Source organism: Nanorana parkeri, unplaced genomic scaffold, assembly GCF_000935625.1.
Source record: "Nanorana parkeri isolate BGI_ZX_2015 unplaced genomic scaffold, ASM93562v1 scaffold1760, whole genome shotgun sequence".
NCBI lineage: Eukaryota > Metazoa > Chordata > Amphibia > Anura > Dicroglossidae > Nanorana > Nanorana parkeri.
The window spans coordinates 93,289-115,418 of NW_017308028.1; the positions used below are offsets into that span (position 1 = coordinate 93,289).

The 22,130-nt window shown below is 47.7% G+C and overlaps 1 protein-coding gene across 1 annotated transcript in view; it reads left to right on the forward strand.

Moving 5' to 3' along the window:
- Positions 1-1,811: 1,811 nt before the first annotated feature.
- Positions 1,812-22,130, forward strand: part of NOX1 (NADPH oxidase 1) — a 21,355-nt gene continuing 1,036 nt past the window's right edge. The window contains exons 1-12 of the mRNA XM_018571446.1: positions 1,812-1,870; positions 5,687-5,782; positions 6,718-6,828; positions 7,452-7,536; positions 8,482-8,615; positions 9,887-10,068; positions 10,953-11,118; positions 12,818-12,910; positions 14,593-14,828; positions 16,331-16,493; positions 18,140-18,286; positions 20,382-20,506. Coding sequence (XP_018426948.1) covers positions 1,826-1,870; positions 5,687-5,782; positions 6,718-6,828; positions 7,452-7,536; positions 8,482-8,615; positions 9,887-10,068; positions 10,953-11,118; positions 12,818-12,910; positions 14,593-14,828; positions 16,331-16,493; positions 18,140-18,286; positions 20,382-20,506 — 1,583 coding nt within the window. The 5' untranslated portion in view covers positions 1,812-1,825. The remainder of the gene's footprint in view (positions 1,871-5,686; positions 5,783-6,717; positions 6,829-7,451; positions 7,537-8,481; positions 8,616-9,886; positions 10,069-10,952; positions 11,119-12,817; positions 12,911-14,592; positions 14,829-16,330; positions 16,494-18,139; positions 18,287-20,381; positions 20,507-22,130) is intronic.

The window sequence follows — 22,130 nt, forward strand, 5'->3', positions numbered from 1 at the left end:
TGGGGGGGGGGTTGCTCCCCAGCAGACGGATCGTCGCTGCTTAAGTGGGGTAAGGAGACGCAGACCCCTCCCACAAATTCAGGCTAACCTGTTAGCCTTCCAACTTGTCCTGACTTATCCCATGCATTCCAGGCAGGTGGGAGGGGCTTACTGAAAACAACAGACCGCCCTAGATAACACCCACATGTGATGCTGATTCTCTATGATTGAAAACTAGAATCCAATGAATGCGCGGGGGAGGAGGTCAGGCTAGGGAGGAAAGAGTTAGATGATGCTGATTATCCTCCAGCCAGGAAAGGAGGCGGGCTCTATATGACTTGCTGCAGCTTCTAATGCACATTGTGAGGAGCCCCCAGTGTGCAGGGAACTCAGAGGAAGCCATTTCAGTCTAGGAGAGGAGCGGCTACACCTGTGCAAGACTGAAGACTTTATAAAGGTTTATATAGGAGACCAAAAAGAAGGACAACTGAGGAGGAAGACAGACAGAGGGATATGGTTCTGGAAGAAGGACAGTACCTCCAAATGAAGGACAGTCAGAAGCAATGGGTATAACTGAGGAGGACGAGGGACTTGGTTCCGAAAGAAGGACAGTCGTAAGCTATGGGTATTATTAAGGAGGAAGAGGGACTTGGTTCCAAAAGAAGGACAGTCCCTCCAAATGAAGGACAGTGAGAAGATATGGGTATAACTGAGGAGGACGAGGGACAGAGGGATTTGGCTCCAAAAGAAGGACCGTCCCTCCAAATGAAGGACTGTCAGAAGCAATGGGTATAACTGAGCAGGAAGAAGGACTTGGTTCCAGAAGAAGGACAGTCCCTCCAAATGAAGGACTGTCAGAAGCAATGGGTATCACTGAGGACGAGGGACTTGGTTCCGAAAGAAGGACAGTCCCTCCAAATGAAGGACAGTGAGAAGATATGGGTATAACTGAGGAGGACGAGGGACAGAGGGATATGGTTCCAAAAGAAGGACCGTCCCTCCAAATGAAGGACAGTTGGAAGCTATGGGTATAACTCCTACTTCATCCTCTCTTCTTCAGCTTGGGGGTTCTTTGTTGCCACACTGAAGTGATTCAGCTCTATAAATGGGACCGTCATTCCCATTGTTGGCCACTAACAATGAGATCCCAGCCCCCCTCCTTTCTATATTCCATATGTGTACTCTATGTGGGTTCTCGGCTCTTTTCCCGGAGTTCTGCTTTAATATAAACAGATCCTAATTCATGGCTGGGGGTAGACGCCTCCTTTCATCATTGTGCCTCTATTTTTAGAATCTGCATTTTTTTTTTTAAACACAGGTGGCAAAAGTCTAGTTTTGAGTTATAAAGGAAGTGAACGTCTAAATTCACGCCATGAACCTGTTCTCCCGCTATGATATGGGAGGGGGGGGGGGACTATCCCTTGAAATATCAAGCAGTTGCAACACTTTGGGTAGCCAATAATATATTCACCTTATTTCCTCCAGAAGTATTGCCGGGATTCTCCCTGCCTGATAAAGGAGTGACTAATGGACTCAGCATGCTCACAGCCCCGGTGTCCGCGTGGTGTCTAGCTATGGAGTGAAGGCAGGGCTAACCTTCGGGGAAAATCTCAGGTTGTTGCAACAGTTTGGAATAAAAGAACAGGTGATAATATCTGCAGACTTCCTCCAGAGCTTTATTGACGTTACACCTGTCACAGCGGACGGAAGAACAGGCGTAGCATCTGAAGGGAAGAAGAAGGAGAAATAGAATACAAAGCAGCAGTAGACGTTGGCCTCCGGTGGAGAAGAGGACTTCTAGGGTTCAAGGGACGGTGAAAAGGCAAAAAATAGGCAAGAAGACGCCATGGGAAATTGGGTCGTCAACCACTGGTTCTCCGCTGTGGTTCTGGTAAGGAAATGTATCTATGTTTATCTTCTGTATGTCCAAAAACGTCGCCCCTCCTTCATATTGGAGATCCATTCATCTGGCCTCATCTAGTGACTGTTCCTTAAAGTCCCTTTCCACCTTTGCAGTCAAATTTACAGCAGCAGTAGAAGCTGGTGTCTGGTGGAAGGTAGGACATGCTGGGCGCAAGGAAAGCTGGAAACAGAAAGATAAACAAGAAGATGCAATGGGCAACCAAATGGGAACGAATGGGAAATAAAGAAGAAGGTGCAATGGGCAAACATATGGGAAATAAAGAAGAAGGTGCAATGGGCAACCAAATGGGAAATAAAGAAGTAGGTGCAATGGGCAACAAAATGGTAACAAATGGGAAATAAAGAAGAAGGTGCAATGGGCAACCAAATGGGAACAAATGGGAAATAAAGAAGAAGGTGCAATGGGAAAACAAATGGGAACGAATGGGAAATAAAGAAGTAGGTGCAATGGGAAAACAAATGGGAATGAATGGGGAATAAAGAAGTAGGTGCAATGGGAAAACAAATGGGAATGAATGGGGAATAAAGGAGAAGGTGCAATGGGCAACAAAATGGGAGCACATGGCAAATGAAAAAGGAAGGTGCAATGGGAAACAAAATTGTAACAAATGGGAAATAAACAAGAAAGCACAACTGGAAACTGGATCACCAACTACTGGTTCTCTGCCATAGTTCTGGCAATAAATTGTATCTATTGTTATCTTCTGTGTGTCCAAAATGTCCCCCTCTCCATCCTCCATATTGCAAATCCGCCCATTTTGCCTCATCTAGTCACTGTCCCTTGCAGTCACATTTAAGGCAGCAGTAGAGGTTGGAGTGTGGTAGAAGCTCGGACGTACTGGGTGCAAGGAAGGCGCAATGGGAAATAAACAAGAAAGCCTCATTTTGCGCCATCTAGTGACTGTTCCTTAAAGTGCATTTCCACTCCTGGAGTCAAATCTGAGAAACCCCCCACTATGTGTTTGTTATGTGCTTACATGTAGACTTCATAATGTGTGTTAGTTTGTTATACTTTAAGACTTATTGGATTCTTCATGAGTATAAGGAGAGGAGAACCAGGAAGTACACTGCACAGCATTGAACCGACTGATGGTGACACCGGGGTGGGGGAATTTCCCGGAGTAGATCATACATGGAAGTAAAGATGCAGCATGTAGACAGTGGTGATGAGGGAAGAATGAAACACAACTGTCCCTTTAAGGTTCTTTTTATCTCCGAAGCCGGAAAGTACAATGACATTGATAAGCTGCCCACACACCACAAGAATGTTCTCGCTCAGCCTCAGGGGCATAACTAGAAAAATCACTAATACTGAACAGCATGGATGGAGGAATGTCCCCTGCCGGCCATGGTATCCTCCAGTAGATGTAGGAATTGAAGTGCCATACCCGTTAAAATAGTCCAGATACAACTATATTACGTTAGGGTCAGGAGGACATTCGAGTAGAGTATCCAACGCATTTCGAGGGGTCTAAAACACAACAGGGCTTACTGAGAGAAATCATGTATGTGGACTACAATCCCTACAGCTTGGAAGTAGTATTGGGTTGTGATGGGAGGACTTCAGGTTGGTTTGGAAGCCATTAAAGGAGAACTATGGGGTCAGGTCTTTTCCCCATAGTTCTCCTTAGGGTAACGGGAGGACACAAACTAGCGTCCTCCCGTCACCCTAGGCTCAGTATACCACGAGCTGTAGCTCACGGTATACTGAGACGCCGCAGCTGAATCTCCAATTCTTCTTCCACAACGGTAAGGAGAATGGAACAATTTAAGAGTGTGGTACATAAAGGTTACCAAGGGAAGTCCGGCTCCCTGAAGCTCCACCTTCTCTGGGATACTGAGCTTTCTTGTGGCTAGCCAAGGTTCTTCACAAATGGCTCATCTGGGCACAGGGGCTTCCCAAGGGGGTCCTTCTCACCAGCTGACCAGATGCTTAAGTTCTCCAGGCTTTCCACCCACAAGGCAAAGCACAATCCAACCCTGTTCTGTCCCCAACAAAATGGGTTCCCAGTCCGTATCTGTCACTTCCCAGCCCAGGGGCCTCTTGCTGATGCAGAGCGTGCTCTTTATAGCAACCTGAGTCTGAAAATCTCAAAGGATATGACACAGGCTCTCCCAAGATGGCGCCTGGAGCCCATAGTGAAGGACACCTCAGTCTTGGCTAATGACAACCAATGTCTCCTGTGACATCATTAGGCGTTTTTTCTTAGGGCTTCCCCAAAATAAATTATATATAATGGCGGGCGAGGCTCATTGATGCACGAGGGGAGCGAAGGCTGGCCCCGGGCAGTCCAATCCAATAGAAGAGCTGCTGTAACTCATGGTTCCGATAGAAAGATGTCTGAACACACAGTGTACCGCAGGTTGTTGCATATAGGCCTTTGTAGCCACAAACTGGTCAGGGTGCCCATAGGGACCCGTGTCCACAGCCATAAGCATCAACAATGGGCACATGAGCGTCAGAACAGAACCACGGAGCGATGGAAGAAGGTGGCCTGATGTGATGAATCTCATTTTCTTTCACATCATGTGGACGGCCGGGTGTGTGTGTCACTTAGCTGGGGAAGAGATGGCACCGGGATGCACTATGGGAAGAAGACAAGCCGGCGGAGGCAGTGTGATGCTTTGGGCAATGTTCTGCTGGGAAACCTCGGCTCCTGCCATTCATGTGGATGTCACTCTGACACGTACAACCGACCTAAACATTGTCACTGACCAAGTACTGTACACCCCTTCATGGAAATGGTATTCCCTGATGGCAGTGGCCTCTTTCAGCAGCATAATGCGCCCTGCCACACTGCACACATGGGTCAAGAATAGTTTGAGGTACACAACAATGAGTTTGAGGTGATGACTCCGCCTCCAAATTCTCCAGATCTCAATCCATCAAACAGCTGTGGGATCTGCTAGGAAAACAAGTCCGATCCTTTGAGGCCGATCACCTCACAACTTACAGGACTTAAAGGATCTGCTACTGATGACTTGGTGCCAGATACCACAGCATACCTTCAGAGATCTAGTGGAGTCCATGCCTGAACGGGTCAGGAAAAGGAGGACCCACCCAATATTGGGGGGGGGGGGTCATCCAGATACCACAGCATCCCTTCAGAGGTCTAGTGCAGTCCATGCCTGGACGGGTCAGGAAAAGGAGGACCTACTCAATATTAGGGGGGTTCATCCAGATACCACAGCACACCTTCAGAGGTCTAGTGAGTCCATGCCTGGACTGGTCAGTAAAAGGGGGACCTACCCAATATTAGATGGGTGGTCATAATGGCTCATCTGTGTGTATATATATAAACAAGAGAGGTTATTGTGAGGGTTTACATACACATAGGAGCTGATTTATAAATCTTTCGCCCAGCCATACGCTGAGTGAATGTCGTTCACGCGGCTTTCCCTTCACTAGAGAGAGCCAAGGAGCATAGAAAATTCCAATGCTCCTTTGCTCCATCTAGTGGCCATAATATAGTAGGAACTTCCTACACTCCTTGGCTCCACCTAGTGGCCATAATGTAATAGGAAGTTCCTATGCTCCTCAGCTCCACCTAGTGGCCATAATGTAATAGGAACTTCCTATGCTCCTCAGCTCCACCTAGTGGCCAATATGTAATGGGAATTTCCTATGCTCCTGGGCTCCACCTAGTGGTGGGAGGATTTATAAATCGGCCCCTTTATCTTCTCATCTATGAAACATGACGAACATTTGAATGCAATTTTATTTCACATTAAACATGAAAGTAATGATAATTTTGTATTTATGTCTTCTTTTTTTGTCCGGCAGATCGCCTGGTTGGGACTGAACATCTTCTTGTTTACTAATTTCTTCTTAATCTATGAGAAAGGGAAGCCATTCCAATATACAAGAGTTATCCTCGGAGTAAGTATGGACTTCCTGTAACTTAGGATAGATTATTGTTAACATCGGACACCCATTGGCCTGTCATGATGACGGACAGCCTCGCTGGCCAATCGGGTAGAGTGGGTGGGGACTGAGCAGCTTTGGACTTCTCTATGACGTATGCAGGTTTATGGGGCTTTTGGAAATATGTTGCCCCCTGAAACTTGCACACTTCACAGCTGCTCAGTCCCCTCCCACTCTTCACCATTGGCTAGTCAGGCTGTCCATCACTGTGACGGGCCAATAGGTGTCCGGCATTGCCAGTCTTGTTCAACCCTATTAGCCTGTCACCAGATCAAACCATTCAATAACAATCTTCCCATTAGATTCTATGAGCATTTCACATATTTTAGACACTTTATGTCCCTGCAAAATCCTCCCTTGTGTAGACATCCCAAGGGCCTGAGATTGATGCTGGGGGCCGCCATCTTGGATGTGACATCAGCAGCTCCAGTAGACTCAAATGACACTCTATAGTATTCACCTTTGCTCCTCCATAAAAGGCTATGCAGGGAAAGGTGGAGGGGCTGGGGCAGCACTGACAGTAATCAGACACTCCCAGAAGAAGGAGGAGGCTATGTTGTGCAAGGAGAGAGGGGGCTGCGCTGGGAAATTGACTCTTCCTGGAGGGGTCAATTTCCCTTTCTCTTCTCCCCTGTCAGCTCAATAAAAGATTGTGTAGGGAGAGAAAGGGAGGGGTGGGGCAGAGGAGCTGGGCCAGTACAGGCAGTAAATATGCACTCCAAGAAGAGGAGGAGGCTATGATGTGCAAGGAGAAGGGGGCTGCGCTAGGGCATCAACTCTTCTGGGAGGGGTCAATTTCCTTAGCAAGTTTAAGGACACATTGCAATTAAAAAATATATACATATGTGATAAAAGCAATATACAACTAACATGTTTCTGTTTATTCGCAGTCTGCTCTTGCCTGGGCCCGAGGATCTGCCGCCTGCCTGAATTTTAATTGTTTGCTCATCCTGTTACCCGTCTGCAGGAATCTCCTGTCGTTTTTAAGAGGAACCTTGTCAGTAAGTGGAAACATTTTTGTGCAAAAATATACTTTTTCCCCCCAATTTAAAGCCAAAAAAAACTACAGGAGGGGGCGGAGACAAGACCAGTCACCCTGCACAAGGAGAGAGAGCAGCAGTGAGCGGTCTTTATTACAGGAGGGGGCGGAGACAAGACCAGTCACCCTGCACAAGTAGAGAGAGCAGCAGGTACTGGTCTATATTACAGGAGGGGGCGGAGACAAGACCAGTCACCTTGCACAAGGAGAGCAGAAGTGAGCGGTCTTTATTACAGGAGGGGGAGGAGACAAGACCAGTCACCCTGCACAAGAAGAGAGAGCGGCAGTGAGTGGTCTTTATTACAGGAGGGGGCGGAGACAAGACCAGTCACCCTGTACAAGGAGAGAGAGAGCAGAAGGGTCCCATTTTGTTACATTTTGATATTATTTGGATAATAAAGTTGTTTTACTGTAAATATTATTTATAAATACAATGTAACGTAAAGCCTTCATCACTACCTCTCTGTACTGAATGCACTAAAAACCCAACAGGGGTTCCAATCCTTCCGAATACACGTTCTTGTCTATATATAGATTTTGTAGATTTTATAGAATGTCAGTAAAATGCTATTTTTCTATTCCCAGTGTTGTCGCCGCTCGGTGAGGAAGCAGCTGGATCATAATCTGGCGTTCCATAAGCTGGTGGGTTATACCATCGCCCTGATGACAGGTAAGACCCCCGACATTGGACGGCGCCATTGTTCTAGAGATACTTTGTATTATGGAAGATAAACCCCAAATCACAATCATGGGTGTAGCTGGAAATGGATAAATGCCAAAACGGAGTTACCCTTTAAATGACCCCCTTGGACAATGCCAGAGGTCAGGGAAGGCAACCTGGGCACACCAGCTATCGTGAGACTTCAAGTCCCATGATGCATTGCAAGACTTTGACAGCCACAGACATGACCCCCGGAGGCAGAGACATGATGGAATTTGTAGTTTCACCACGTTCAGAGTGCCCAGGTTGCCTACCCCTGCCATATAACATAAGGGAAATTGCCTTGTTCTTGCATTGGGCAATGCTAAACTGAAGTCAGAGGTCAGGGTAGGCAGACTTGCCCCTGCAGCTGTTGTGGGAGTCCCATGAGGCATTGGAAGACTGTGACAGCCACAGGCATGACTCCCAGGGATTTGTAGGTTCAACACAGCTGGAGTGCCCACGTTGCCTACCCCTGCCATAGGACATAATGCAAATTGCCTTGTTCTTGGGTTGGGGTTGGTGATGCTGCCCGACACAACTCCAATGCTGAGGGTCTGAATGAGCCCCTGTACTTACCTGCCCCGGTTCCTCCAAGTCTTAATAGGAACTAATTTGGACCTGCATGGATGCAGAAAAGCCCAGCTGGGAGACTTCTACAAAAAAAACAGTAAACATTCCACATTTAAAAACAAGCCTTCACTCACCTCTGTAGCTATAGGCATTGTGGAGAAATTCATCTTCCAAGTTCAAAACAGAGGCACCGAAATCACAGTCCACCAAAGCAACGCGTTTCGGGGGGTTTTAATGCATTGAGAATTTAGACCCTGTAGATGGTTTATTGATTGTTTTATTATCCTAAACCTTTCTTTATGTCTCTCTCACATGTTGACCACTTGGCTCCGCCCCTTGTAGCTATCCACACCATCGCGCACTTGTTTAACGTTGAAAGATTCTACAATGCGGCGACATCTAAGAATATTACCCTTGAAGGAAGGTTGTCGAGCATTGACGGAGACTGGGTCAACCCCATCAGATCCGAGGCACAGGTACTCCATATACTGTGCTGATGATAAGCTGTAGAGGTTCGGACATGTTGGAAGTCCCGGCTGTGCGACCACCATGGCTCCCTCCGGAGATACAGTGGAGAAATGGGTGTAGGCACTAGGGATGGGCTGAGGTTCATTCTGAACACGGTCTGAAACTGAGTTCCTCCCGCACTTGGGGAGAAGCTCCTTCCATGATGCCCAATCAATGGGATGTCCCCGCCCACAGCTTGATGTATGCAAAGGGGTGGGATGCAGTGATGTCATTGACCTTACATGGCTACAGGCCTGTATATGGCAAATTACATTTACCTAAGATGGTCATGTGGCACAGCAGGTGGGCCCTAAAACTTGGCTACCACATTGTGTGGGCATGGCATGGAGGTGTGTCCATTGCTTATATATAACTGGGGGGTATGGCAGGAGGTGTGTCCATTGCTTATATATAACTGGGGTAATGGCAGGAGGTGTGTCCATTGCTTATATATAACTGGGGGGCATGGCAGGAGGTGTGTCCATTGCTTATATATACCTAGGGGCATGGCAGGAGGTGTGTCCATCGCCTATATATAACTGGGGTGCATGTCATGGAGGTGTGTCCATTGCTTATATATACCTGGGGGCATGGCAGAAGGTGTGTCCATTGCTTATATATAACTGGGGGGCATGGCAGGAGGTGTGTCCATTGCTTATATATAACTGGGGGCATAGTAGGAGGTGTGGTCATTGCTTATATATAACTGGGGGCATAGCAGGAGGTGAGTGGCAGGAGGTGTGTCCATTGCCAATGTATAACTGGGGGGGGGCATAGCAAGAGGCGTGTCCAATGCTTATATATAACTGGGAGGCATGACAGGGGGTGTGTCCATCGCCTATATATAACTGGGAGGCATGACAGGGGGTGTGTCCATCGCCTATATATAACTGGGAGGCATGACAGGGGGTGTGTCCATCGCCTATATATAACTGGGAGGCATGACAGGGGGTGTGTCCATCGCCTATATATAACTGGGAGGCATGACAGGGGGTGTGTCCATCGCCTATATATAACTGGGAGGCATGACAGGGGGTGTGTCCATCGCCTATATATAACTGGGAGGCATGACAGGGGGTGTGTCCATTGCCTATATATAACTGGGGGCATGGCAGTGGTTGTATCCATCACCTATATATAACTGGGAGCATGGCAGGAGGTGTGTCCATTGCTTATATATAACTGGGTAAGTGGCAGGGGGCGTGCCTGTTGTTCACAGCGCTTTTCTTTTCCCCCACAGACTCCGCCCATTTTCTGCTTTACCACCATCGCTGGCGTCACCGGCGTGGTGATCACCCTGGCTTTGATTTTGATGATCACGTCCTCTACGGAGTTCATTCGCAGAAGTTACTTTGAAGTGTTCTGGTACACGCACCACCTCTTCATCATCTTCTTCGCTGGTCTCCTGATTCACGGAGTGGGGTGAGCAGATACACACGTCATCTCCTAACATTACATTGTATCTCATTTGTTATTTGTTACATTGGCGTTAGGACCCGCTCGCCCTAGTCCAGCCTTGACTCAAGGCGTTCTAGTGTATTTCATTCTCACAGACCGTTGCTCAAGCCCTGAAGAAGGGAAGTCCTTTCTCCTGAAACGCGTTAGCTTTTTTGTTGTTATTTGGATTGGGGATGGTTAAAACTGGTTTAATTTACTTATATTTTGCCTTCTCGGGTTCCTCCGCCCCCCTTTCTGATTTATTATTATTATTATTATACAGGATTTATATAGCTCTTTACAATATAAGGAAGACGTTACAATCACAATATAATTCAAGACAAGATGGTAAGGAGGGCCCTGCCCCTGAGGGCTTACAATCTAAAAGGGGAGGGGCCAGTGATACATGAGGAGGGAGCTGTGCAGGGATGAATTGTCTGAGATCATTACATACCTTTTTTTAGACCTGGTGATGTCCTCTATGCCTCTCCTTGCAATGCAGGCAGATCATAGCTGGCGGGAGGGGTCGGCAGGGTGCTCAGTACTCCTCTCAAGAGCCCCCCAGCCCACAAGCAGTGGGCTGACTCTTGGGAGGAGTTATGCAAATATCAAAAGGCCTTGATGGGTGGGTGGGTGTCGGTCTGGAGGAGTGGGTGTTCCTAGCCAGGCTGCATTTGCAGAAACGCCACTGTGGATAACGCCCACATGTGATAATGAGCCTCCGTGATTGAGAGAACTAGGATCCAATGCATGAAAGGGGCGGGCCAGGGACAGTCAGGCTGGCAAGGAGATATCTAGATGATGCTGGATGTCCTTCAGCCAGGGGGGCTCTCTCTGACTTCCATTTACTATTATTATCCCATTTTCAGGCGCATAGTGAGAGGACAGACCAGCGACAGCATGAAGCACAACAAATATGAATCCTGCCATGATAAATTTATTCAATGGAAGGTTCCTAGTGGAAGAGATGAGGATGATGATGATGATGACGGTGAAAAATGTCTCCAGCCCAGTTTTCAGGGCAATGAACCCATGGTAAGCATTGCAACTGACGTGTCCATTCCATGAACTTCATCTTGCCCGGGAACACCAAATTGGGACGTCCAGCTTCTAATACTTTATGAACCTCAAATGAAAGTGATCCGGAACTCAGGAAATGGAGATCCTCCGTGTTATAGGGAACATCTAGACGTGTCCATTGTGTGTAAGACGTCCCCGGGACAATGTAACTTATGTCTGGAATCCCTCCCAAACAAATGTCTGAGCACTTCCTGTCCTCCAGTGAGTGTGTCTAGGGCCCTAGGCTACGGCTACCAGGTTTTCAAAATGAAATCCGGGGACACTCTGCTGGCCATGCCTATAAAAATAACCCCCCACTCCCCGTTTGCAACCACACCAACAAAATCACCCCCCTCCTTTTTTAAAAGGGGCTGCCATTGAATCAAAATGGCGGCTGCTTCCCCATCGTGATGTCTTTATTTATAGGGCTACCCCCTCTCCCAATCCTGGGCATTTCCCCCATCAAATGTCCCTCCCCAGTGGCCTGACTGACTGTCAGGGGCAGCAGTGCCTTAGATCTCACACCTACGAAGCTGTAGGCACGGGAGTGCCTAGGCCAGTGGTGGCGAACCTTGGCACTCCAGCTGTGCCAAAACTACAAATCCCAACATCTGGCATCTGCCTCTGGGAGTTATGTCTGTGGCTGTCAGAGCCTTGCAATGCCTCATGGGACTTGTAGTTCCAAAACAGCTGGAGTGCCGAGGTTCGCCACCACTGGCCTAGGCTATGGTTGCCATCTGTCCACATTTGCTGGAGACAGTCCCTGTTTTGAGGGGCCTGTCCCCTGCCAAGCAAAGGACCCCGGGTTTGTCCCCAGCCCAGCCCAGCCCAAAAAGTACCCTAGTGTTCCTGACTGTATAGTCATGGCACTGCGCAGGTGCCATCCCAATATGGCGCTGCTGGAGCCAGTTGCGCATGCACAGCTATCAAGGCAAGCCGGCTTTTCTTTTCCCAACAGCCATGCATACACAGCTGGTTCCAGCAGCGCCATATTGGGATGGCGCCTGCGCAGTGCAATCACTACACAGTCGGGAACACTGGGGTGCTGTCTGGGCAAAGATGGGGACATTTTTTTTGGTGGAGAGAGACCCCTCAAAACAGGGACTGCCCCCAGCAAATGGGAACGGATGGAAACCATAGCCTAAGCGCTCCTGTACCTACAGCCTCATAGCTGTATATTTGCAGTGTGAGATCTCAGGCACTGCTGCCTCTCACTTCTTGTCTCAGGAGATTTGGTGGTGTCACTACCGTGCTGCTCAACGTTCTCCTCGCTGGAGGCTCTGACATGAGGAAGCCAAGCCCCGCCTCTACCAAGATGGCCGACTCCATGCAGAGACACAAGGCATGGCGAATCAGTAATGGGGAAAGGTCAACTGCAGGAAGAGCACAGACAATATGACTAGTCCTTTGCCTTTGGCCAATTTCTTTGGGCACGGCTTCAGTTCCTCTTTGAAATGCAAGTCACAGCATGGCCCAAACTAGCCCAGAACCTCCCTCAACCCCTCTACAGCATGTTCCAGCGTTAGTATTTCTGTTACCTCGTTCCTCTGGCTAGAAATAGCTGTTATTACTCCCAATGACATCATCACCGGGCTTGTACAATTCTTACAGGGGCGGCTGCTGGGAGTTCCTATTGTTCCCATTGACTCCAATGATTTATCTGTTCCCATTCTAGACATGGAAGTGGATCCTGGCGCCATTGATCTTATATGTTTTTGAAAGGCTTCTGAGATTTTATCGTTCACAACAGAGAGTCGTTGTTACAAAGGTGAGTGCAGATATACAACCTTAGATTTACCTTCTGCTCGGGATTATACATTATATGGCTAAACATGTGTGGACCTCCCCCTTCAAATGTTCGAGAGCAATCCAGCATGTATCCATTGAACATAACTTTTCCCCAATTGTATTGTATGTTCCCCTTGTGTATTGCTTCCAGAACTTCTATTGTTATGATGTTCTGGAGATACCAGCATTTGTTGGAGCCAGTGGCGCCACTCACACATGCCCACTTTATCCTACATTCATGGCATACTCTCCATGCCGTGATCATATAGAGCACCTTGTTGTGTTGACAAAATCCTATGTCTCTGGCATAGACACTTGACCTCTTAAGCCCCATGAAAAATGCTTACTTCCTGGCTATTCTGGTCCGTTCATGTGCAAGATTGCTGCTTTGGTATTCACCAAGGGTCTATCCAGGGTTGCAAGACATCTTGAACATGCTTGGAGAAGCTTGTTAGGTTGAAAGGATTATGGACCTGAAGAAAGGTCTTGGATTATGAAAGAAACTCTGCATAACCTCAGGGTAGCAGTAAGAGTAGGGTTCTTAAAAAACAAAACAGTAGCTCTTTCTTACCAGTCTTGGAAAGGTCTTTCTTACTGGTGTGGGGCAGGTTTTTCTTACTGGTCTATGACAGGTTTTCTTACCAGTCTTGGAAAGGTCTTTCTTACTGGTGTGGGGCAGGTTTTTCTTACTGGTCTATGACAGGTTTTCTTACCAGTCTTGGAAAGGTCTTTCTTACTGGTGTGGGGCAGGTTTTTCTTACTGGTCTATGACAGGTTTTCTTACCAGTCTTGGAAAGGTCTTTCTTACTGGTGTGGGGCAGGTTTTTCTTACTGGTCTATGACAGGTTTTCTTACCAGTCTTGGAAAGGTCTTTCTTACTGGTGTGGGGCAGGTTTTTCTTACTGGTCTATGACAGGTTTTCTTACTAGTCTTGGGTAGGTCTTTGTTATTGGTCTTGGGAGGTCTTGTTGGTCTTGGGCAGGTCTTTTTTACTGGTATTGGGCAGGTCTTCCTTACCAGTGTTGGGCAGGTCCTTCTTGCTGGTCTTGGGCAGGTCTTTCTTACCAGTCTTGGACAGGTCGTTCATTCAGGTCTTTTTTACCGGTGTTGGGCAGGTCTTTCTTACTGGTATTGGGCAGGTCTTCCTTACCAGTGTTGGGCAGGTCTTTGTTATTGGTCTTGGACAGGTCCTTCTTGCTGGTCTTGGACAGGTCCTTCTTGCTGGTCTTGGGCAGGTCCTTCTTGCTGGTCTTGGGCAGGTCCTTCTTACCAGTCTCGGGCAGGTCTTTGTTATTGGTCTTGGGCAGATTAGCTGGCCTGAAACCTAGACACAGGATTCAAAAACCTGACTGTTCGGGTAAATCCCGGACAGGTGGCAACCCTAGAGCCAGATCTTCTCATCCAACATCAGTACCTGGCTGAACGGGTACAAATCCCCACAGACACCCTCCAAACTCTAGTGGAATGCCTTCCCAGAAGAGTGGAGGCTGTTTATAGCCTTAAACTCCATATTAATGACAATGGTTTGGGAATGGGATGGCCAACAAGCTCACATACGAGTGATAGTCAGGTGTCCACAAACATTTAGCCAGGGAGGGGGGCATGACTGGTTTGCGACAGGTTGTTACATCTTTCATGACAGATATTTTATTCTCTTTCAAGACTGTCGGCCATCCATCCAAAGTTCTGGAAATACAAATGAAGAAACGCGGATTTAGAATGGAAGTTGGCCAATACATATTCATCAACTGTCCACTGATTTCCACCCTGGAATGGCACCCGTTCACTCTTACCTCTGCTCCAGAAGAAGACTTTTTCTCTGTACATATCCGACATGCCGGGGACTGGACAGATAGCCTCATCCAAGCTTTTGAAGACACAACTCATAAACCACCCAGGTGAGAACTACCAAGAACCTGCCAAGAAACGGAAACTTCGCAAAACTCAAACCATTTAAACACGTTTCCACCACCACGTATTGTTATTTTATCATCCATTGAGTTCAGGGGATTCCTAGAGCATATGTACCATTCCCTAGTCTATGGAAACCTAAAAATATTTGGCTATACAAACTCTTTAAAGTGACATTAAACCCTCAGATTTTTTACCATAAAACAACACTGTAATGTGCGCCTTAATGTAGTCCATGGTTGTTTCCCTTCTCTTTGCTGCTCTTCCTTTTAAATCCGTATCTCTTCTCATGCTGGGGGAGAACTTCTGTTTTGCAGCAGACTGCCTTGTCTCTGGAATGGATACACAGTGTCTGTGTATAGGTTTGTATAGGTTTGTAACCTGAGCCAGCACTTCAGGAAGAGGCACTCAGCTGCAAAGCGAAGTTCTCCCCCAGCATGAGAAGACATGAGGATTTAAAAGGAAGAGCAGCAAAGAGAAGTGAAACAACCATGGATGACAGGAAGGCGCACATTACAGTATTGGTTTATGTTAAAAAATCTGAGCGTTTAATGTCACTTTAAGTACCGAGTACTCAGGAAAAAGCCCTATGCTGTTATAGGCTAAGTGGCTACAGCTACACGGTGATTTTAATCCCTTGCTACGGAGAGATTTAACCACTTGCTGTCAATCACCTCATTAGTTTAGAGCAGGAAGAATTGCACCACAGTACCTGCAGCTACAGAGGTCAGTGGGGGCACGTTCAAATCTAGTTTACTGCTAGATAAGGGATGCATATGGTGGCCCCATAAAATCGATGCAACATGTTAGAAAAACATCTTAATAGCAAAAAATTATCGTATAGAACTGGACAGTTGTACACCAGAAAACACATTGATGGTGTCTTACCATCAGTGCAAGGCAGCACAAGAGGCCGCTTGAGGGCAGTGATGTCACAAGGGGGGTGCGGCCCCGCACCCGGGTGACACCATTGGAGGGGTGACACCAAAATGACTTAGTCATTTTGGTGTCACCCCCCTCTGAAAAGGAGAGAGGAGGGGACCCGGCGGCATACCTTATCCTGCCGGGTGGCTGTCTCCTCCTCTCTCTGCCGGCGTCAATCACCAAGATGGCCGCCGGCAGGTATCATGCGCGGTGACATCTCGGCGGGGTGACACTCGGACACCGCTCCGGGTGTCCCCCAGCCTCGGGACGCCCCTGCCTGAGGGCACTGTTTTGGGGGCGGAGAAATGGTAGCACTTCCCTGCAGATAACTGTGCCCATCCTGTTCTCCCTGCTGCAGACACACAGGCTCTCCTTAAAGCCTGTAATGGGCCGCGGTTGTCTGTCAGAGGGGACAGATAGCCGATTACAGCCTGTAAGGAGAAACCTTTGACAGTCTGGGAGTTTCCAAACCCCGAACGCAGTTTAATGTTTATAGATTGATATATGAGACGCACGATTTGAGAGAAGACTATTAAATATTCTTCATTTTTTTTCTTCTTCTTAGTCTTAAGGTTGATGGACCATTTGGAACAGCGAGTGAAGATGTCTTCCAATATGAGGTCAGCATGCTAGTTGGGGCAGGTATAGGAGTAACACCCTTTGCCTCCATCTTAAAATCCATATGGTACAAGTTTCAGCACGAAGATGAAAGGCTGAAAACCAAAAAGGTATTTTGTTTGTACCGTCTGTCTTTTCACATTCCTCTTGTTGGCCAATTAACCATTATGTTTGGAAGTTAATAGTCTTAGACTGACTAATAGCTTGTGAAGCTGAAGAACTGGTTGGTATGCTTTTCTCAGCAGCCATTTAAAGTGTATTTCCACTTTTGCAGCCAAATTGGGATAGCCCCTCCTTTATATGTGTAACATGATCCCGTTCTCATTGCAACAAAAAAAAGCTGTTTGCCTTTATTATTTGCTTATAAAAGTGCTCATACTGAACTGCCAAAGTAAAACTACACTCTAAGCCCTCGTTCACACAAGAAACGGGCGGCCCGTACAGATCCATGCTGTATCGGGCCGCTCCCGGGAAGGACAAGTGATGCATGCGATTAATACGCAGCCCCCTTCCTTCTCTATGGGAGTACACGGCTGTACGCTCACCCCAAGTGCAAGTCCATACGGGTGCGGGTGTCCCGGCTCGGACGCAGACAGGATCCATCCTGTCAGCGTATGAGTACGGACATGCAGGGCGGGTGAGCGTAGGGCGGCATACGGCCGCGTACTCCCAAAGAGAAGGACATAGGCTGCGTACTAATCACACGCAGCACCTGTCCTTCCCGGGAGCTGCCCGATATACCCCCGACCTGCAGGTCCTTGCGTGTGCTCGGACACGGACAGGATCCATCCTGTCAGCATACGAGTTTGGACGTCCGCACCCACACGTACGTGCAGTTCGGGGGGGGCGTACGCTCCCATAGAGAAGGACAGGCTGCTGCGTACAAACCACACGCAGCACCTGTCCTTCCTGGTTAGCTGCCCGATACCGCCGTGCACACCGCACGGAGCTGTACGGGCCGCCCTGACTCATGTGGGAGGGGATTGTTAGACTGCTGCAGAGAGACCTCTGTTTCCTTCTCTACAACCTGCTGTCCAGCCATAAACTTTTAAACTGCCATTGGAGATGAATTACAGTCCCAGAAGCTACAGTGCTCTGTATAACTTACCTAGATCCACCATCATGGGACCTCTTCCAAGAGTGGAAACCTTTGATGCGTTACTGCAGGCAGGGCCAATGCTAACCCCCTCATTGTGAGTCTTTATGGTCCTGTGAGGACCCCACCAATAGACCTAATGGGAAGTGTCTACATCACCAGGCAGCATCATGGGCATCCTACAAAATGACCCCCCCTCCCCACTCTGCAGTAACTAAGCAAGAAGTCTCAGCCCCCATCACACGAGCACAGATTTAGGTAAGTATTTGGGGTATTTAGCTTAGAATAGATTTTTTATTATTAGATCAATGAGCAAAAGGGAAGTGGGGGTAATGTCTACATGGTGGATATTTCTTTTAATGGTAATGGGTGCATGGTGGGTCTTTCTTTTAATGGTAATGGGTACATGGGTCCATGGGTGCATGGTGGGTTTTTGTTTTAGGAGCCACCTTTCCCTTTGAATCCAAGAATGGCAAATTTGCCTAAATTTTGGCAAAGGGAAAACGCTCCGTTTCCCTCATCCCTATGTAGGAGTCTTTGATACTTCATGCTGAGCCCCCAAAACAACCATCACCTATCAAAAGACATTCCCAAGTAATTTCTAAAGCACTTCTTAGAACATTGCTACGATCCCTCCTGATCCTTATTCTACTCTTGCAGATATACTTTTACTGGATTTGTCGGGAGACCGGAGCCTTCGCCTGGTTCGCTGATCTTCTGCTCTCTCTGGAACAGGAGATGATCTCTTCAGGAAAGGATGGATTTCTCAACTATCGACTCTTCCTGACCAACTGGGACAGCAACCTAGTATGTGCGGCGTAATCTTTTATCGCTACGTTTTACTCTTTAGGGATACACTCGTGCCAACCGTTATGTGGCATTTCCATTATCCTTATTATCTGTTTTTTCTTGACATGTGTGAGTGGTGAAGGTTGTCGTGAAAGGTTCGACTAGCTTTTCTCAGCCAGGGCACCTTCTGACTTCCTCAAAATATTCAGTATCATGCCTTTCCATGGTAAAGGCGGGCTGGCCACCAGCACCATGAAAATGAATGATGCTTATCCACAAAGGGTTGCTTCCAGGGGCGTAACTAGAAATCACAGGGCCCCATAGCAAAATTTTGTATGGGGCCCCGTGATTTCTAGTTATACCCCATGCAGAGCCCACTCGAGATCCCACCTGAGGGTGAACCTGCATAGACTCTCTATGGTGGGCTCTGCAGGGTCACCCTCAGGTGGGCTGGTCGCACTCCTTACCTGTCCACCTCCTCTTCCTTCACGGTCGCTGATGGGCCCGCCTCCTCCTCCGTCGCCGGGCCCCGCCTCCTCCCCTGCTGTCGACCATGGGCCCCGCCTCCTCCACTGCTGCTGCTGGCTCCCATTGACTCTGTGTAGAGGAACGCGCTGCCGCACAGATTACTGTCAGTGATCTGAACAGCCGCGTGTTCGTCCTCAGCCACCAGTAAAAGCCACCAGCAGAAGATCCCATAGCGACCGCACGGCATCTGGCCGGGCCCCACTGTGCCCCGGGCCCCATAGCGGCCGCCTGGTGATTGTTACGCCACTGGTTGCTTCCATTCAGAAAAGGACAGACGTTTGCCTTAATTCAGACATGATCTGCTCCCCCACCTCTGCCATGCTGCCGCAGCTGCAGTTCCTGGTGTGATGGTAGGACTCTGATGTGAAAGAGACTCCTGATGTGAAAGAGGGGACTCTGATGATAGGAGGGCTCAAAGAGAAGACATTAATGGGAAAGAGGGCTCCTGGTGTAATGTTCGGACTCTGATGTAAAGAGGAGACACTGATGTGAAAGAAGGCTTCCGATGTGAAGGGGGACTCTCATGTAAAAGAGGAAGACTTTGATGTTAAAGGAAGAGTCTCTGATGTGAAGGGGCTTCTGATGTAATGTAGAGCCTCTGATATGAAGGTGGGCTCCTTTATGGGAGAGGGGGTTCCTCCTTGCATCAGTATTTGGGTTTCAGTACCATTTCCAGAACTTTATAAATCCTGACGAAGGGATCTACGGAATCCAGAAAGCTTGCATGTCTAATTATAACCTAACCTCCAAATGTTCTGCACTACTCGATGGCTGACACGGTACAATACTCTACCATTTTTACAGTGGAAAATTGTTTTATCTTAAAGGTTTTATAGCACGAGTCAGCTGATTTACCTTTACACACCTTAAATGATTGATGTGGGCCAATTGTTACGACAGCAAGTATTTTCTTTTCGCATGTTCTTAAACACTCTGCACCTGTGACGGCTCTAGACACCGAGCCTCCACTAGGTTGGGAGAATGGGACCTGCCTGGGCTTCCACTCAGATGGGATTTGTACATTCAAATGGACCCCCAATTGAAAGATCACTTACTATTTTAGATCTTGAATAAAGGCAGTCGAGTCCTTGCATATGTTTTCTGTAGATTTATTTGCGGATAAGTTGTAGAACAGGAAGAGCAGAGATAAAATACTCAACGGATCTTAGTTTCCGTTGGTCAAAGGTTCCTGGATGGATGTCCATACTTGTCAAAGCTTATCCTTTACAACCGCCTGACTCAATCCACCGAATATAACTCCCACAGTGATTGGGCAGCTGGTAACTATGCAACATTAACCCCTAGTCATACATCTAACACAGGACTATGGATAACTCAACAGGTGCTGGCTGGTCTACCTCCTCCAGGAGATGGAAATAGACCCACCCCAATAGAAGTCTATGGGGCTGTACCATACAGATGCGGCCAGCAGAGAGAGGACTGTCGGGGGTTATGACCATCCCTTCCTCTAATGTGTGAAGATTTAGGATTTTGTAGACATGGCCTTTTATTAAGCTTTGCTTTGTTGTAGCCTTGTAATGAGGTCATTATATGAAGTCATTAAAAAACCCTTTCTTCTTCCCAGGCTGGACATGCAATTATTAACTTTGACGTGGCAACCGACGCAGTGACGGGGCTGAAACAGAAAACCTGTTATGGGCGACCGATCTGGGAGAACGAGTTTTCGAAGGTGGCCGAAGCACATCCCAGGTCTGTCTGACAATCCACATCACTTAAGGTGACATTAGACCCTCAGATTTTTTAACATAACACAATACTGTAATGTGCGCCTTACTGTAATCCATGGTTGTTTCCCTTCTCTTTGCTGCTCTTCCTTTTAAATCCTTGTGTCTTCTCATGCTTGGGGAGAACTTCCCTTTTCAGCTCTGGGCCTCTTCCTGTAGTGCTGGCTCAGGTTACAAGCCCATACAAACGTATACACAGACACCGTGTATCCATTCCTGAGACAAGGCAGTCTGCTGCAAAACAGAAATTCTCCCCCAGCATGAGAAGAGATACAGATTTAAAAGGAAGAGCAGCAAAGAGAAGGGAAACTACCATGGATTACAGTATTGTTTTATGTTAACAAATCTGAGGGTTTAATGTCACTTTAAAGGGCAGCTCCAGGCTTTCTATCCATAAACATTGTACCTCTGCTGACCTTAGAATAACTTGGATGGGTGGCCAAGCCTGTTCAACATTAATATAAGTCTAGGTAGATGTGACTAACCATTACTAGCTATCAAGAACTTGAGAACCGCCAGAGACATATTAGCATCTAAAGTGCACCAATGAATAAAGGCCGCACTCAGGTCCGGATTTACTCTCTCTAATGCCCCAAGGCCAGGTTCCTCAATGCGCCCCCCCTACCTGCCAACCTCGCCCCATGGAGAATGGCAGACCTGCAGGCTTCATACAATGTTGCCGAGATCACTTGATCACTTGACAAAACAAAGCAGGGCTAAATGTAGAAAACAACTACCCGCCAGGGCATCGGAAGATAGAAATTCCACACCTCTGCTGCCCCTCTACTCCCTACTGCCCCGTGGCCGGGGCCTTGGTTGGCCTTGTGGGAAATCCGGCCCTGGCCACACTAATAGGGGGACAATAAACGTCTCATCCAAGAGCGTAACTATAGCCATGACCGACCATGCATTTGCTAAGGAGCTCAAAGGCACAGGGGGGCCAAGAGCTGTCTGGCTACATAGAAATCTATGTAGGTAGCAATAGCATTTTGCACATAAAACTGGATAAAAGTAATGTATATATAATTTGGGTTCCTCTATATAACTGACAATGATATAAATGCATTTAGTTTTCTGTATTACTGCGGGCATTGCCTTTGACATGGCAATTAGGCCCCATTCACACCTCAGCATTTTGTAGCTCGAATGCCTAAGCGATGTGACGCTCAACAGGAGGAATCCCATTGTTTTCTATGGCTCCTGTCCGCACGTGTAGCGTGAAAAAGTACATGAGCTTCTTTTGGGGCAGAGTCAAGCCTTTTGGCCCCAGTAGACTTCAATGGGAGCAAAAAAAAAGTGCAAAAACGTGCTCAACGCGCATTTGTAAAGCTTTATTTAGCCTAGTAACTCGCTTTGCAATGGCTAAAAATAAAAATAAAACACTCAAGCCTGAAACGCCTTGTACAAAGGCTCATAAAAGTGCCCAAAAAGGGGTTCAGCTCCAGTATGAGTACGGCCAAAGAGAGACAGGGGGCTTCCTGCAGTCTAGTACATGTAGTGTGCAGAGTCTCCAGCAGAGGGCAGCAAAACAACAGGGGGGGGGGGCAAACAGGATGTACTAAGATGCCTAGCCACAAGGGGGCGTATTG